General features: G+C 42.5%; 1 protein-coding gene across 1 annotated transcript in view; it reads right to left on the bottom strand.

The window, feature by feature from the left end:
• The window catches only part of RUFY1 (RUN and FYVE domain containing 1), a 56961-nt gene that overhangs the window by 12593 nt on the left and 26298 nt on the right, over window positions 1-18070 (bottom strand). The window contains exons 8-12 of the mRNA XM_007465498.1: window positions 16387-16456; window positions 12130-12231; window positions 11278-11394; window positions 10712-10879; window positions 1224-1321 (exon numbers count right to left, since the gene is read on the bottom strand). Of these exons, the coding sequence (XP_007465560.1) occupies window positions 1224-1321; window positions 10712-10879; window positions 11278-11394; window positions 12130-12231; window positions 16387-16456 (555 nt within the window). The remainder of the gene's footprint in view (window positions 1-1223; window positions 1322-10711; window positions 10880-11277; window positions 11395-12129; window positions 12232-16386; window positions 16457-18070) is intronic.

Here is an 18070-nt window from a genome sequence, read left to right as displayed (position 1 = left end):
AAAGTTTACAGTTTTAAGTTTTACATGTAGATTTATGATCCATTTTGAGTTAACTTTTGTATAAAGGTGTGAGGTCTAAATTGAGGCTCATTTTTTGGTGTATGGATATCCAATTGTTCCAATATCATTAACTGAAAAGATTATCCTTTCTCCATTGAACTACCTTTGCACCTTTGCAAAAAAATAAGCCACCTGTATTTGTGCGAGTCTATTATTATTATTTTTTTGTGTGTGCTACGCGGGCTCTCACTGTTGTGGCCTCTCCCGTTGCAGAGCACAGGCTCCGGACATGCAGGCTCAGTGGCCATGGCCCACGGGCCCAGCCACTCTGCAGCATGTGGGATCCTCCCGGACCCGGGCACGAACCCGTGTCCCCTGCATCGGCAGGCAGACTCTCAACCACTGCGCCACCAGGGAAGCCCTGTGCGAGTCTATTTTTTGACCCTATTCTGATCCCCCTACTGACCTGACATTTACTTATTTATTTTTAAAATTTTTACTTTTTGGTAGGGCATGCGGGATCTTACTTCCTCAACCAGGGATTGATCCCGTGCCCACTGCAGTGGAAGCACAGAGTCTTAACCACTGGGCCACCACGGAAGTCTCTGACCTGATATTTGTTCATTTAAATTTATTTATTTATTTTTAAAATTTTATTTATTTATTTATTTATTCTTTTGGCTGTGTTTGGTCTTCATTGCTGTGCGCAGGCTTTCTCTAGCTGTGGCGAGCAGGGGCTACTCTCTGTTGCAGTGAGCAAGCTTCTCATTGTTGTGGCTACTCATGTTGCGGAGCACAGGCTCTAGGCGCGCAGGCTCAGCAGTTGTGGCTCACGGGCTCTAGAGAGCAGGCTCAGTAGTTGTGGCACATGGGCTTAGTTGCTCCACGGCATGTGGGATCTTCCTGGGCCAGGGCTCGAACCTGTGTCCCCTGCAGTGGCAGGCAGATTCTTAACCACTGAGCCACCAGGGAAGTCCTAACCTGATATTTAAATCTGAGCTCACTGGATAGTTCTAACCCCCTGAGAGGACAATGTGATGTAGCCCTAAGGTTGATTAAATGAATACATGCTTAGGCAAAGCTGGGGAATCCAGTCCCCTTGCTGGGGACCTGAAGGACAGTCATCCTAACTTGTCTGTACTTTTGAGAGACTCTGAGTAAGTCCCCAGGCCCAGATAACGCCCAGCACCTTCTAGGGAATATCTGCCGGGGGAAGTGTTTACCTTTCTTCCATTTGTTTCATGCTGGACATAACTTGATTCGTTTTTTCTTCAAAAGATGTGATGGCTTCATTCTTCTGTTGTAAACTGCTCTCCGCATTCTATAAAAGCAAGGAAAGAGGGTTATTTTCTGCTTCTCCCTCACCCCGCTGCCTGCTCTGGATTACAAGTGGGTTCAACTATTCTTGTGCTTTTTTTTTTTATAACACTTTCAAGAGCGTTTCATTAATTGCTGCCCTTCCCCAGAGCCCTGGAAGACAAACTAGGCCAAGGCTCCCACGGCATCAACATAAAGAAAGGCAGAGGGGGAATTTCCTGGAGTTCCAGTGGTTAGGACTCAGTATTTTCACTGCTGTGGTGCAGGGCTGGGGAATTAATTCCCCTGGTTGGGGAATTAAGATTCCCTGGTTGGGGAATTAAGATTCTGCAAGCCAGCAGGCCAAGAAAAGAAAAAAAGAAAAAAAGAAAAAAAAAAGGCAGAGAGGGAGATACTGAAGCCCTGTTTGAATAGACCATGCCCCTTTTTGGAAAGGAATTTCAGAGTCGGATCTGACTCAACGTTACTGAGTCTTCTCATGTGTCAGGCACATCCATGAGTTCACCTGACTCTTGCAGAGTTCTCATGGTGGGCATTGTTAGCCCCCACTTCTCTGAGCAAGAGAGGGAGGCTCAGAAATAGAAAGCACCTGGGAAAAGGTCTGAGCACAAATATGGTGCAGCTGGGTTCTTACTCACAACCATGTGACTTTCTGAGTCCAGGCTTTTAACCATGGCAGATGCTGAGTGACTAGGAGGCAGCAAAAGAGCAACTTGTTTCTGTGTGCCTACAAGAGACACTCTTAAAATACAAGGTTACAGAAAGGCTGAAGACAGAAAGAAGTCCTGATAAATTCTTAAGAATATATAGACTGTAGTGTCTGGCTTTAAAGTAATAAAACTAGACCTAAGGAACAAAAGAATAGCTAAACACCTCATATCTGGAAATGGAATAGCATATTACTAAAAACTATTGAGGTAAAAAAAAAAAAAAACCCAGAAGAGAGATTATGAAATACTTAGAGCTGAAAGACAAGGAAAACACTCTGCAATATTTTACTACATTGAAGATGCACCCTAATTTTATATACCACTATGAAGGAAAAAACTGCTACTTGAAACATGTCATGACATTGACTATAAGATGCATCTTGATTTCAGAGATGACAAATGTGAAAAACATGCTTTTTAGGTGAAATACTTCCGTCAAAATTTGAGGGCCATAGCTAAAGCAGTACTTGCGGGTAATTTTTAACTTTAAATAAAATGTTTAATGAAATTAAAAAAGATAAAACAGATGAGCTAAGCATGCATTTCAGAAGTTGAAAATGAGCCACAGGGGCTTCCCTGGTGGTGCAGTGGTTGAGAGTCCGCCTGCCGATGCAGGGGACGCGGGTTCGTGCCCCGGTCCGGGAGGATCCCACATGCCGCGGAGCGGCTGGGCCCGTGAGCCATGGCCACTGAGCCTGCGCGTCCGGAGCCTGTGCTCCCAAACGGGAGAGGCCACAACAGTGAGAGGCCCACGTACCGCAAAAAAAAAAAAAGAAAAAAAAGAAAAAAAAGAAAATGAGCCACAGAGCAAACCCAAAGAAATAAGAAAGAAAATAATAAAAGTGAGGGTAGAAATCAATGAAAAAGAAATAATAACAATAAACAATAAAGAATATTAGAAAAAAAGCTGGTTCTCTGAAAAGATTATGAGGACAGACACACCTCTGGCAAGACCGGAATTAGGAAGAAAGACAAAAAATGCAAAAAGAAAATGCTGAATAAAAAGAGATTTAAAAATTTTGCAAAAGAATGTTATAAACAACTATAAACTAAAACATTTGAAAACCTAAACAAAATAAGATACATTTTGGAAAAAAATATAAAAGTATACCAAAATTGGTCTGAGAAGAAATGGAAAATATGAATAAGCCAGTAAACATTCAATAAATAGAAATGGTGGTCACAGTCTCCCTGCCCAAAAAGCCCAGCCCAGATGAATCCTACAACATGGGTGCGTTCTCAAAATTTTTGGAGAATAGACACTTTCTATCTTATAAGCGTTATTTCAGAGAAAGAGAACAGGAAACCTTATTTTATAGTAGCAGTCCAACCATGATTCTGAAGCCAAATAAGGCTAGTAAAAGGAAAGAAAGAAGTCTGTCTCGTATATAAACACACAAATTATATATAACATATTAGCTAACTGAGTCAAGAGTATATTTAAATATATCACAATCAAGCAGGAATCCAGGAACATAAATGCATAAATTGCCACATAAATAAGGGAGAACAAGAACAGGACTATCACAGCAGATAAAATGCAAAAAAGCTGAAAACATTTAATAAGGTTCAACATTTATTTATGAGAAAATCTCTGAGCAAACAAGAAAGAGAAAAGAACTTCCTTAACTAAGTAAAGATTATATATCAACCATCTAGTAGGCATTGTTCTTGATGGAGAAATTTTTACATGCATTACTTTTAAGATCAGGACCACAAATCTGCTTACTATTCCTACTACTGTTCAATGTAGTCATGGAGGTCCTGGCCAATGCTAAGAGAAACAAAAAAGAATGAGGAGCACAAAACCTGAGACTGAAGAAATTAAACTGTCTTTATTTGCCTATGATATGATCAATTACATCTAAAACCAACAGGATTAATAGACAAACTATTAGAACTAGGTGGTGAGCAAGGCTGTCAAACACAAGATCAACCTATAAAGCACAAAAACACTTCTCTACATCAGCAAGACCTCACTAGGGGATGCAGCCAAAATAAGGCACCCAGCACACTAGCAACAAGAACTAGACAGAATTGAGGAGTTCACCTAGAGAAAATGTAACTCTTAGGGAAGAAAAAAGGATAAAGAGAGTAAACTATAAATTCAATGCAATTCCCATTTAAGAAATTCAGCTGGATTTTTTAAAAAGGAAATTTATACCTTATTCTAAAATTTTTATCAAGAATCGGACTATACTACAAAGCTACAGTAACCAAAACAGCATGATACTGGCACAAAAACAGCACATAGAGCAATGGAACAGGATACAAAGCCCAGAAATAAACCCAAGCACTTATGGTCAATTAATCTACAGCAAAGGAGGCAAGAACATACAATGGAGAAAAGACAGTCTCTTCAGTAAGTGGTGCTGGGAAAAGTGCACAGCTACATGTAAAAGAATGAAATTAGAACATTTTCTAACACCATATGCAAAAAAACTTGAAATGGATTGAAGACCTAAATGTAATACTGGATACTATAAGACTCCTAGAGGAAAACATAGGCAGAGCACTCTTTGACATAAATCAGAGAAATATTTTTCTGGATTTGTCTCCTAGAGTAATGGAAACAAAAGCAAAAATAAACAAATGGGACCTAATTAAACTTATAAGCTTTTGCACAGCAAGGAAACCATAAACAAAATGAAAAGACAACCTATGGAATGGGAGAAAACATTTGCAAATGATGTGACTGACAAGGGATTAATTTTGAAAATATACAAACAGCTTATACAGCTCAATATCAAAAACACCAAACAACCCAATCAAAAAATGGGCAGAAGACCTACATAGACATTTCTCCAAAGAAAACATACAGATGGCCAATAGGCACATGGAAAGATGCTCAACTTGCCTAATTAGAGAAATGCAAATAAAAACTACAATGAAGCTATCACCTCACACCAGTCAGAATGGTAATCATCAAAAAGTCTGCAAATAATAAATCCTACACTGTTGGTGGGAATGTAAATTGGTGTAGCCACTGTGGAAGACAGTATGGAGGTTCCTTAAAAAACTAAAAATGGAATTACCATATGATCCAGCAGTCCCACTCCTGGGCATGTATCTGGAAAAGACGAAAGCTCTAATTCAAAAAGATACGTGCACCTCAATGTTCACAGCAATACTATTTACAATAACCGAGATATGGAAGCAACCTAAATGTCCATCAACTGATGAATGGATAGGGGCTTCCCTGGTGGCACAGTGGTTAAGAATCCGCCTGCCAATGCAGGGGACATGGGTTTGAGCCCTGGTCCGGGAAGATCCCACATGCCGCGGAGCAACTAAGCCCATTCACCACAACTACTGAGCCTGCGCTCTAGAGCTCGCGTGTCACAACTACTGAGCCTGTGTGCCACAACTATTGAAGCCCGTGTGCCTACAGCCCATGCTCCGCAAAAAGAGAAGCCACTGCAATGGGAAGCCAATGCAGCGCAACGAAGAGTAGCCCCCACTCGCCGCAACCAGAGAAAGCCCACGCACGGCAACAAAGACCCAATGCGGCCAAAAATAAAAATAAGTAAATAAATAAATTTATATTAAAAAATAGACGAAGGATAAAGAAGATATGGTATTATATACATTGGAATATTATTCAGCCATAAGAAAGAAGGAAATAATGCCATTTGCAGCAATATGGATGGACCTAAGAGATTATCATACTAAAGTGAAGTCAGACAGACAAAGACAAATATCATATATCAGAATCTAAAAACATGATACAAATGAACTTATTTACAACAGAGAAACAGACTCACAGACTTAGAAAAGAAACTTATGGTCACCAAAGGGGAAAGGGGTGAGGAGGGATAAATTAGAAATTTGGGATTAACAGATACACACCACTATATATAAAATAGATAAATAAGGACCTACTGTATAGCACAGGGAACTATATTCAGTATTTTGTAATAACCTATAATAGAAAAGAAGCTGAAAAAGAATCACTTTGCTTTACACCTGAAACTAACACAACACTGTAAATTAATTATACTTCAATTAAAAAAAAAGAAAAAAAAGGATAAACATTTACAAATAGATAAGTCAATCAAAAAAAAGAAGAGGGAAAAAAGGGGGAAAGGTGGGCAGGCTTGACCTACGTTATGGGTCGAGTGTGTCTATTCCAAATCCATTATGTTGAAGTCCTAACCCCCAGTACCACCCAGGATCTTATTTGGAAAACGGGTCACTCACTGCAGACATAATTAGTTAAGATGAGGTCACACTTGAGTAGGGTGGGCTCCTAATCCAATATGACTGGTGTCCTTATACAAAGGGGAAATGTGGGCACAGGCATGCACACACAGGGAGAAAGCTGTGTGAAGATGAGGGCAGAGACAGAGGTGATAACTTCTCCAAGTGAAAGAAACCCAAATATTGCCAGCAACCACCAGAATCTAGGAGAGACGGATGGGAATGACTTCCTCACAGCCCTCAGAGGAAACCATTCCTGCCAACACCTTACTCTGAAACTTCTGGCCTCCAGTGCTGTGAGATGGCAAATTTTTGTAAAGCCACTCAGTTTGTGGTACTTTGTTACAGTAGCCCTAGCAAACTAACAGAACCAACCAGACATTAAAACATACTACAGGGCTTCCCTGGTGGCGCAGTGGTTGAGAGTCCGCCTGCCGATGCAGGGGACACGGGTTCGTGCCCCAGTCCGGGAGGATCCCACATGCCGCAGAGCGGCTGGGCCCGTGAGCCATGGCCGCTGAGCCTGCGCGTCCGGAGCCTGTGCTCCGCAACGGGAGAGGCCACAACAGTGAGAGGCCCGCGTACGCAAAACAAAACAACAACAACAACAAAAAACCATACTACAAAGCTATGGCAATTAAAACAGACAAATAAACCATCAAGCAGAACAGAGACCTAAGAGATAGTTACATTTACATAGGAACTTGATAATATGATAAAGGTGGCACGACATACCAACGGGAAAAGTATGATTAGCTTTTAAGCAGCTTACTATATGGAGAAAAAGAAAACTGGATCCCTAGGTAAGGCCATATACAAAGGTTAACTCTAGATACACTAAAAACCTAAATGTGAAAGGTTTCGACAACTAGTGTAGAATATCTTTGACACCTAGGCATGAGAAAGAGTTCTAAAACAAAATCCCCTGGGCTTCCCTGGTGGCGCAGTGCTTGAGAGTCCGCCTGCCGATGCAGGAGAGGCGGGTTCGTGCCCCGTTTCGGGAAGATCCCACGTGCCGCGGAGCGGCTGGGCCCGTGAGCCATGGCTGCTGAGCCTGCGCGTCCGGAGCCTGTGCTCCGCAAATGGGGGAGGCCACGACAGTGAGAGGCCCGCATAACGCAAGAAAAAAAAAAACAAAAAAAAAAACAAAATCCCCAAACTGCAAACCATATCAACACATTAGACTACATCAAAAATAGGGACTTAAGGACAGTAGATGACAGACTAGGAGAAGATATTTACAATCTGTAAACCAGTAAAGGACTAAAATTTGGACCATACATGGAATTACTAATCAACAAGGAAAACATAGGAAACCCAAAAGAAAAAAGGACAAAAAATATGAATAGGCAAGCCACAAAGAAGCATAAATGGCAACCAACATGAAGGGATGCTCAAGCTCACTAGACTGAGAAATGAATATTAAGTCAACTGTACCCTCACAATACAGGCACCACAGGACACAGCTGGAGGGAGCAGCCCTCCTAGAAAGCATTGTGGCTGGGCTTATGCAAACCAAGGACACAAAAGAGGAAAGGAAGTGTCTGGTTGGGAGGACGCTACCATTATGTCTGCCAGAGAGATTTCAGAGGGAGATGGGTACACTAGCTGCCAAGGTGTTGCTTGTGCTAGCGCAGTGGAGGAAAACCGTTTGTCCGTCACCAGGGGAAGGGCAAGAAAACACAGTGGGTACAAACGCTGGGAAGCTAAACTGCACTAAGAAGCCAACAGCAGATATACATGAGGATGAATGTAGCACTGAGGGAGAAAAAGTAAGGAACAGAATGTGATCCACAGCACAAGACCACTTATGCAAATTAAAATTCATGTCCTCAAAATGATACAACATGTTTTAGAATGACAAATATAAATAAAAAGATAAACACTTAAGAATGTTGGCCTAGAGGAAAGAGGATGGGAGTAGGGGTGGGGGATAAAAGGAAATAAGAAAACAGGAAGGGTATCTTATAGTGCCCCAAACAGAGGGATATGACTGACTCCACCTTCTGCATCTGAAGCCCAGAGGGAGAAAAGGGTATGAAGCCAGAATTCCAGTAGCACCAGAGATGGACTTGGGGGTGGTGCTAACCCAGGGAACCCAACGTATGCTGTGCTGACTCAGCAGCCAGGGGTTTGGTGCTGTCAAAGCAGATGTTGTGACCCTTGTTAGTTATGGCAAACATTTAGTCAAACTGTCGCTTGCCCAAACTTGGAAGATGGAATCCACGCAACTGTGCCAGGGCTCCAGAATGCTAGGATGTGCAGTGGGGCTTGCCATGTGAACAGGTGCTATAAGGAAGGGGCTTGCAGGGAGAGATGGACAGGGATACAGAGGCCAAAGGTAGGGGCCTCACAGGTTAGAAAAGTCAACTGCTTCTGGACTCAGAAGGAAGAGAGAGGACTGAAGAGTGAGCCATATGGCCCTGTGACATCCTGCAGCAAAGATCAGAGGAGGCTGCTTTCCTCATGCCTCAAGCTGTTGTTCCAGATGACTGGTCACTGACATGAGAAAGACTGACAGAGCAAAGAAACGGAGCAGGTGTGGGAACTGTGTTTACTCATAACAAACTACGGTCACTGATACACGGATCAAGTGGATGCAAGCAGACCAGAGGCTGTGACAGAGGGAACTGGATTGTCCAAGAAACCACCAGTCTGGTCTGAAAAATATCTGACTGCTGGATCCCTTATGTAACCTCCAGGCCAGTACACTGACACTGGCAAGAAGCTGGCCGTCAAAGCTGTGTAGCCCACTCCACGAGAGCCCACTTCCCATCAGCCATTGAAGATGGTGGCCTCAGGGGCCAAGGAGGTCAGCAGACATGCTCTCTAGAAGGCAGAAGCGGTAGCCAGACGTGCTAAGAAATGGGAGTCCTCAGTACCCCAGGCAGCCTTCACGGTTCCTGCCCAGAGGACACAATGACCACCGAGGGCCAGGGACTGCCAGGTGTGTCCCTTGTTTTCTCTTTCCCAATAGGCATTTCATCATGGTTATCCTGTTTCTGCTCTACCAGTTCATCCTGGGCAGGACAGGCTAACGTGACTGACAGATAGTCTTCTGGTTGGAACACAGGCCCTGTGGGCTTGAGGGAGAGTGCTGCCCATCACCCAGGGTTGTGGACTCTGAGGAAGCAGGGCTTGCCGGTAGCTCAGTGGGGCTGACTGTTGTAGTGACAACTGCATCTACCCACACCTACTTTCCCCTTCACCTGGCCTGCAGCCCAGAAACAACAGCCCCAGGCTCCCCTTGCAGCCAAGCCCGGCCATGCTGACTAGCCCTTTCCTATGTGATCGGAAGAAATGGTGGATGCAACTGCTGTCTCACTGTTTGAGAACAAATCCCTGGCTCTGGACTTTTGCTCTTCTCCCCACTTCTGCTGGCAAGAATGGTGACAACTCAAGTGGCCTTGAGAGCTGGAGCTGCCGTTAGTCTGAATCCCTGAATGACCGTGGGGAGCAAAACTGCTGGTCTGCAATGCTTTAAGCTATTATAGTAGTTTAGTTTCCCCTAACGTGTATTAACAGTATGTCTATATGCTGACCCAAACCAGAAGAAAACATGAAAAAATTAAAATAGATAATTTGTTGGGAGGGTAAAACTATTTTCTTCCTTTTCTCTTTTTGCTTCAATTTTCATTGTTGCAATTACAAAAATATTAATTACGTAATAATTTTAAAAAAGACGGACAAAATAGCACAGTTTATTTGTACCGTCTGCTCTCACATTATCTTTGACATAGACGTTACTACTAGTAAGACTGAAACCACTCTATGGAAAAGGAAGTGGGACTGTTTTGGCAATAAAATAGGAAAGAGAACTTCAAAAAAGGAAAAGCTTTGAGGACACAGAATGGTATCCTTCTGGGTAGCTTCTGGGCAAGAAAGTGTTGCAGTGTTTAGATGCTCTTTCAAACTCTGGCGTGACCGGTTCTTTCTGGACTAGCTCCCCTTGACCACTCTGAAATGACGAGGGAGGTGATCTTGGAGACTCAGCAAGATAAACTTATTGGCGGAGCTTGAAAAGGCAACACTAACTAATATCCTTAATCCACTTCTCCATTTCTTGGGACAAACGATTAGTACCTGAAGTAGACAGAAACAGACAGCAGGGGGACAGTGAACGTATGACAGGCAAAGTTCAGATTTAGATTCAAGAGACACAGTTCAGTTTTCAGCTCTATTTATTGGCTGTGCCACCAGGAACATGTGACTTAGCCATTTGATTTTGCCTTGTCACTTACATTTCCCCCCATTTTATAAACTTTTGTCAGGGATTGCCGGGAGACTCAAATAAAATAAATGCAGTAACGTGTAAGATGGCCTAGGACCAGGTCTGCAAATACTAGGCCCTCGCAGATGTGTCTATTCTCTCCTGCTGCGGAAAGAATGACCCAAGACTGGAAAGGCAGCACGTGACAAGCTCTACCACTGTAGACAAGCAGCAGGAGACAGGGTTGTGATGTGGACATAAAGCCAAGTCCCACCTGAACTTTGTGAAACATCTGTAAGTTAATTGCTTTGACTTCCTCCAGCTGCTGGCGCAGGGCAACTAGAGTGTCCTGCTTCTCGTGGGTGTCCTTTTCTAGTAACTTCATTGCGATTTCCATTTCGGTTTTCATTCCAATTTGTAGCTCCAGTTCTTTTTCTAGTTCCTTAAAAGGATATTAATAAGGAAAATATCATTAAAGCACATCACAGAAATGAACTTAACCGATGTTGTATCTTGGGCAGTGCTGAAAATACAAACGGAAGGTCGGAATAGGTTAGGGAGATGCAGACAAGTCTGTCTGGAGCGTAACTAGATTAAGTTTTTCCCCTCTCCTCATTTTCCAGTGAACACTGGCTCTGCATCAAGTCAACAGAAAGCGGGTAGGTGGCAATGAGGAATACTCCACGAGCATTTTTTCCCCACATGTCAAAAACTTCATTTGCATAAAAACTCACTTGTTTTTAAAAGCAGGTTGAAGCATATGTGTGCAAAGTGCTGACAGAAGTAACACAGAGGGCATACACCGAGGACTCCTGGTAACTCTCAGGCCCGCAAACTCACCAAACGGGCTTTCTTCTCCTCCTTCAGCTGCTTCCACACATCATTGTACATTTCGTCCAGACCTTGCCGGGTCTGCTTGTAAGTCTCCAGCTCAACTTTTGTATCCTGTTTTGTTATCTGTGATCAAACGAGAGCACCAGAGGAATGGTGTGCTTATAGAAGCAAGCTAACTACAAAGTACTTAAAAATATAACACATATGTATTTTTAAACAGCAGCAAAATTTCTATTTTTTTAAGCATAATAGAGAAAGGCTAAAATTTTAAAGTTATTTCGAAATATCTCTGAACATGAAGGATGAGAGCAAGACAATAGATTTTTGAAAAGGTAGGTGCAGAAAACAATTTAATTTTCTTTAAAATACAACAGTCGTTCTGAGTGGGAAAGGTCCCCATTCAGTATTTATCTAGCACATTTTTAGCACTGGGTGAATTTCGAGATGAATCAGACACGGTCTCTACTCTCAAGTCATCAGGTGAGACAGCTGCAAGCCAACAATTCTACACAACAGTAAGCGGATTCTATAATGGAGGGAGGTGCAAAGAGCTATGGAAACACGGGAGAAGGGTCCAGGCCTACTGATGGGCGCCAGAGGCAGCACCACAGGGGACCGGGCTCATGAGAGAAGCTGAAGAGGGAATAGGAACTTTCACTCGCAAAGGCCCAGAGGCAAGGGAGCAGTGCACTTGGGAAACCCCAAGTGGTCCAGGTGGCCTGAGAGTGACACGGAAGGGCACTGCGGCAGGACTTTCTGGTGTCAAACAAGGCATCTTTGCACGTTCTGAGCTTGAGATCTCTGATGGACATGTCTGAGTGGGGAACATGCTGCACAGCTGCAAGGCCTACTTCTCACCTCTACGCTTTTTTCGCTTTTCTCACGAATTAATTCGTTTTGTTCTCTTAATTGTTGCTGTTCTTCTTGAAGTGAACATATTCGGTCTGTTGCAGCTGAAAGCTGATTAAGAAAGATTTTTAGATTTCTTAACATCAAAATGAATCTTACTGTTCAAATTAAAAGCTAACATTTGGCATCTTCACAACTGACAATGCATTTTCACATATGTGATATTTTATTTTTTATCCTTGTTTTGAATAGGTAATACATTCACATGGTTCAAAATTCCAAAGACATAAAAACATAAACAGTACAATCTCTCTTAGCCCTGCCCCTAGCCATCTCTGCCCTCCCTACAGATATTCTTGTTTTACAGAAATGATAGCATTACTACTTCACGGGGGCAAAGATTTATGGACACAAAATATTAGAAACAGCTTAAATGTCCAATACTAGAAATGGTTTAACAAATCACAGTGAAAGCATAAAACAGAAATATGTAGTTATTAAAATACTTACAAAAGCTTTTAATGACTTGAGAACATACTTATGATATAATAAAAATAAGAAAGCAGGTTATATAGTATGTTCTCACGTCTAGTTTAAAGAAAAAAACTATGTTAAAAATCATGAAGAAAAACAAAAACAAACAAACAAAAAAAGCTTAAGAAAAGATGGGGACTCTATATACAGCTGTCACTTAGCCAAGGGATTATGGGCTTTTCTCCCCCTGATTCTTCATTCTTTTTAGTTTTTCTAGCCAGTGAGCAAAAGGATATCTTATCACTAGAGAGAGAATTAAAGAAGCTGGGAGAGGAATCACAACCAAACCATTAAAGATGTGCCCGAGGAAAACATCTTCCTTGCCCTGAATGAGTTAACGTAGTTTAGGCTAAAGTGTACAAGAGCAGGTGCCTTCATGTACCTGCTGAGGAGAGGCTAGCAGGAGAGGTGAGTAAATACCCAAACCAACCTGTCCTTTCCCAGCCTCTGAGCCAGCCTGGTGAGAGAAGGTGAGGCTGGAGAAGGAGAAAGAAGCCAGCATTTGCCCTTGATACTTGGCTGTGCTCTTAGCATCATTCACTAATGGGGGGCCCTGAAGCACTGAACTCCTCACCTCCTCTTGGTCAACAACATCTAGGTCCACTCAGACTCAGAACCCAGGACTGGGGTTTCTAAACATAACTGCTGTGCCCACGTAAGAAACTTCAAGGCTTGAAAGGAGGTGCTAGTTGCTGCAAGGGAAGAAGCAGCCAAAAACCATAAGCTAATTCCCATCCTACTCTCTGAAGACATAGAGAGCACACCCTGAAGTGAGAGATATACTTTTCTCTGAAGTACATTTTCTATTACATCTGTTTGCCTTTGAAGGAAAAATAAGCCAGTCGTTCAGTTTCAAAAGCTAAATTAGACTTTCATTCAAAGCATGCCACCTCCCCTCAGAATGGGAGAAAATATTTACAGATGAAGCAACTGACCAGGGATTAATCTCCAAAATATACAAACAGCTCATGCAGCTCAATATCAAAAGAACAACCCAATTGAAAAATGGGCAGAAGATCTAAATAGACATTTCTCCAAAGAAGACATACAGATGGCCAAAAAGCACATGAAAAGATGGTCAACATCACTAATTATTAGAGAAATGCAAATCAAAACTACAATGAGGTATCACCTTACACTGGTCAGAATGGCCATCATGAAAAAATCTACAAACAGGGCTTCCCTGGTGGCACAGTGGTTGAGAGTCCGCCTGCTGATTCAGGGGACACGGGTTCGTGCCCCGGTCCGGGAAGATCCCACATGCCGCGGAGCAGCTGGGCCCATGAGCCGTGACCGCTGAGCCTGCGCATCCAGAGCCTGTGCTCCGCAGCGGGAGAGGCCACAACAGAGAGGCCCATGTAACACACACACACACACACACACACACAAAATCTACAAACAATAATTGCTGGAGAGGGTGTGGAGAAAAGGCAACCCTCCTATACTGCTCGTGGGAATGTAAATTGGTACAGCCACTATGGAGAACAGTATGGAGGTTCCTTAAAAAACTAAAAATAGAGCTACCATATGATCCAGCAATCCCACTCCTGGGCATATATCCAGAGAAAACCATAATTCTAAAAGATATATGTACCCCAATGCTCACTGCAGCATTACTTACAGTAGCCAGGACATGGAAGCAACCTAAATGTCCATCAACAGAGGAATGGATAAAGAAGATGTAGTACCTATACACAGTGGAATATTACTCAGCCATAAAAAAGAACAAAATAATGCCATCTGCAGAAACATGGATTGACCTAGAGATTGTCAGACTGAGTGAAGTAAGTCAGACAGAGAAAGACAAATATCATACAATATTGCTTATACGTGGAATCTCAAAAAGGGTATAAATGAACTTATCTACAAAACAGAAATAGAGTTACAGATGTAGAAAACAAACTTACGGTTACCAGGGGGTAAAGGGCGGGGAGGGATAAATTGGAAGATTGGGATTGACATATACAAACTACTATATATAAAACAGATAACTAGTAAGGACCTTCTGTATAGCACAGGGAACTCTACTCATTACTATGTAATGGCCTATATGGGAAAAGAATCTAAAAAAGAGTGGATATATGTATATGTATAGCTGATTCACTTTGTTGTACACCTAAAACTAACACAACATTGTAAATCAACTATACTCCAATAAAAATTATATAAAAAAAAAACCAAAGCATGCCGCCTCATCTGGGAGAACAAAGAGTGAATCTGCTTGTTCTAAAATCAACTAAGGGGACTTCCCTGGTGGTGCAGTGGTTAAGAATCCGCCCGTCAATGCAGGGGACACGGGTTCGAGCCCTGGTCCAGGAAGATCCCACATGCCGTGGAGCAACTGATCCCGTGTGCCACAACTACTGAGCCTGCACTCTAGAGCCTGTGAGCCACACCTACTGAGCCCGCGCACCACAACTATTGAAGCCTGCACGCCTAGAGCCCGTGCTCCACAACAAGAGAAGCCACCGCAATGAGAAAGAGGCCCCTGCATCACAATGAAGACTAGCCCCTGCTCGCCGCAACTAGAGAAAGCCCATGTGCAGCAACGAAGACCCAATGCAGCCAAAAATAAATAAATAAAATAAAATAAATAAATTTTAAAAATAAATAAAATAAAATCAGCTAAGGTCTCCTTGAGTGCCTCCACATGCTAAGTGCTGGGCAAGGCACATTTATACGGTATTAACCTAATTTAATCTTTATAATACTATTGTAAGTGTGTTGAATTATCACCCAATTTAGAGATGAGGAAAGTGAGGCCCAAAGGCCCACTCCACCCCCCAGGTGAATTCGAGTCCTTCAGCTCTAAGTGCGATGAAGTCTCTCCCGTGATGCCCATTTTTGAGTTTCTTTCTCCTGTTACAAATCTGAGCTCCTCTCCTGAAAGTTGTTCAGGCCTGGCCCCTCAGGAGGGCACAGGAAGTTTAAAGTGAGCCTTAAGCTGGGTCCTCCATTACAAAGGTGCGCTCTGCGACTCTCCTTTCGGCTGTAACCTGCCTCCACACCGTGGGGGGGTCACTCTCTGGCCCCCCTCACAGCCCTCTTCCTTCCCAGTGAGACTTGGTGGGGAGGGTCGAGCAGCCAGGGACCGCTACCTGTGGAAAGCCTCAGAAAGGCTGAGCAACCCCCCTCCTGCTAACGGGAGACAAGATGTGTCCACCAAGGAGACTGCCGGTCAGCTGGCAGCAAGCTTTCTTCCTCGGCCTCAGCCCTCCTTCTTCCTGTCCTTTCATTCTCTCTCTTCCTAGTGAGAAAGCAGAGAAAGACCACACTGTGGGGAGACTGGTTCCAAGCTCCTGAGAGGCTGAGACACGGAATGGGGGGGCGAGGGTACTTTTACCCCATAAAAGAGCCTGTGCCTTCTGGGCAGCCGGGAGACACACTACATCATAGGAAAGGTGGGAAAAGAGGAAGAGGATAGCACGTTCACAAAAGGAGTGGGGCTTTTCCAACTAGGACTTGTCTTCTACTGGACCACTGTGAGGTGATAAAACCTAAGTCACTTAGAACTGGCTCATGATCCGTTGCACTGGCTCATGGGAGCCCCGGCCAGGGCAGAACATGGACATTCTGAGGATATGAAATTCTGAGAATGTCTGTCCTGTGTGCAGCTCAACCCAAGGTTAGCAATTCCCATTCCTACCAGTGAAAAGCTCTGGTCAGATATACCAACCATACCATTTCTCTTCTTGGGTCATTCTGCTTTAAGAATTTCAATAAGTTACAAACCTCTTCTTGAAGCTTTGAATTAGTCTTTTCCAACCCTTCTATCTTGGTTTGAAGATCCCCAACTGTGCAGCTGTAAAAAAGAAAATATTAAGTAAATGTGAACTTATAAGAGCTGACTGTTTTCCCAATCTGTAAACAATGAGAATAGAGATTCCTAGATTTCCTATATGAAATGGAGAGTCAAAGGGTCTCCAATTAACTCACAGATGAGAATTCTAAATATATGTGTATGCAGTGTGTGTGTGTGTTTGTGTGTGTGTGTATATATATATATATATATATATTTTTTTTTTTTTTACTGAAAAGTTTTCAATGTTTTCTCCAAATATGCTACCCATTTCTTGTTTAGCTAACTGGAAAGAAAACAGCATTTCCCCCAGCACAATATAGGGGAACCAAAATGCACTGGCAGTCATATATCTAAAGTAATATTTATAACAAGATATTGGTACTTTTGGGTAGTAGGATCAAAGGTGATTTTTAAATCTTTTTTATACTTTGTCCCATTTTTCACATATTAAGTAATATGTACTACTTTCATACTGAAAAATACATAAAAAGCTAATGTAGACTTGACAAACAACAATAATATAATAACCACAACAATAACAGTAGTAGTTTTCTTTTTGGACAATGTGTCAGGCCCTGTTTGTTCTAAGCACTTTAAATGCATCAACTCCCCACAATTCTGTGAGGCAAATCTTATTGTTAATCTGTTTTACAGATGAGGAAACCATAACTTTATATTGAAAAACTCACTTAACTTCATACCCCTATGAACCCAGGTGGTCTGGCTCCAGAGCCTGCACTTTTAGGCAACAGACCCTACTGCCAAAAACTGGGGCTTTTTGCCAGTGACGGGGGGTAGCAAGAAACAAACCTGACAAGGCTAATGAACCAAGGTTCAAGAATTGGGTGGGAGAAAAATAAAAATACAAATTGACACAAAATGAAAAAGTCAACAAAACAAAACATATGGAAGGAATTACAAGTTTTAAGAGTATGCCATTTTCAATTCTGTACCAACTACATAACTCAGAAAATACCAATAAAATTTCTATTTTTCCTTAGAAAACATAAATTACCAAAAAAGATATATCCTCACGAGGAGAAAAGCTAGATGAATTAACAGCTAAGGAAAAACTGAAAAGCTGGCAAAGTATTGCCTCCATAAGGCTTTGAGCTTCAAATTTTCAAGGAGCAAATAATGCTCACAAAATAGAAGGTGTTCCCAGGCACAGAAACAAGGCAAAGCTTCCTGATTCATTTTGTGAAGCTGCATAACCCTGATACCATGCCAGAGGGGAAACTATGGAACAACTATGTTAGGTTACATGTTAAGAGAATGACTAAATTATTAAAGCTATGATCAAGTAGAGTTTATCCCTACGAAGAAATCCATTAATAAACTATATTACATCAATAGATTAAGGGATAAAAGTCATGATTAACTTAATGGATGCTAAAAGGCATTTGATAAAATTCAACATCTATTCCTTATAAAAGTTCTCAACAAACTAAGCATGGATTAAGAATCTCACTCTCGGTTGAGAGTCCGCCTGCTGATGCAGGAGACGCAGGTTCGTGCCCCGGTCTAGGAAGATCCCACGTGCCGCGGAGCGGCTGGGCCCGTGAGCCATGGCCGCTGAGCCTGAGCGTCTGGAGCCTGTGCTCCGCAACGGGA

Source organism: Lipotes vexillifer, unplaced genomic scaffold (genome assembly GCF_000442215.2).
Source record: "Lipotes vexillifer unplaced genomic scaffold, Lipotes_vexillifer_v1.1 scaffold613, whole genome shotgun sequence".
Taxonomy (NCBI): domain Eukaryota; kingdom Metazoa; phylum Chordata; class Mammalia; order Artiodactyla; family Lipotidae; genus Lipotes; species Lipotes vexillifer.
The sequence above is the reverse complement of the archived record's forward strand: the minus strand, read 5'-3'. Positions and strand labels throughout refer to the sequence as shown.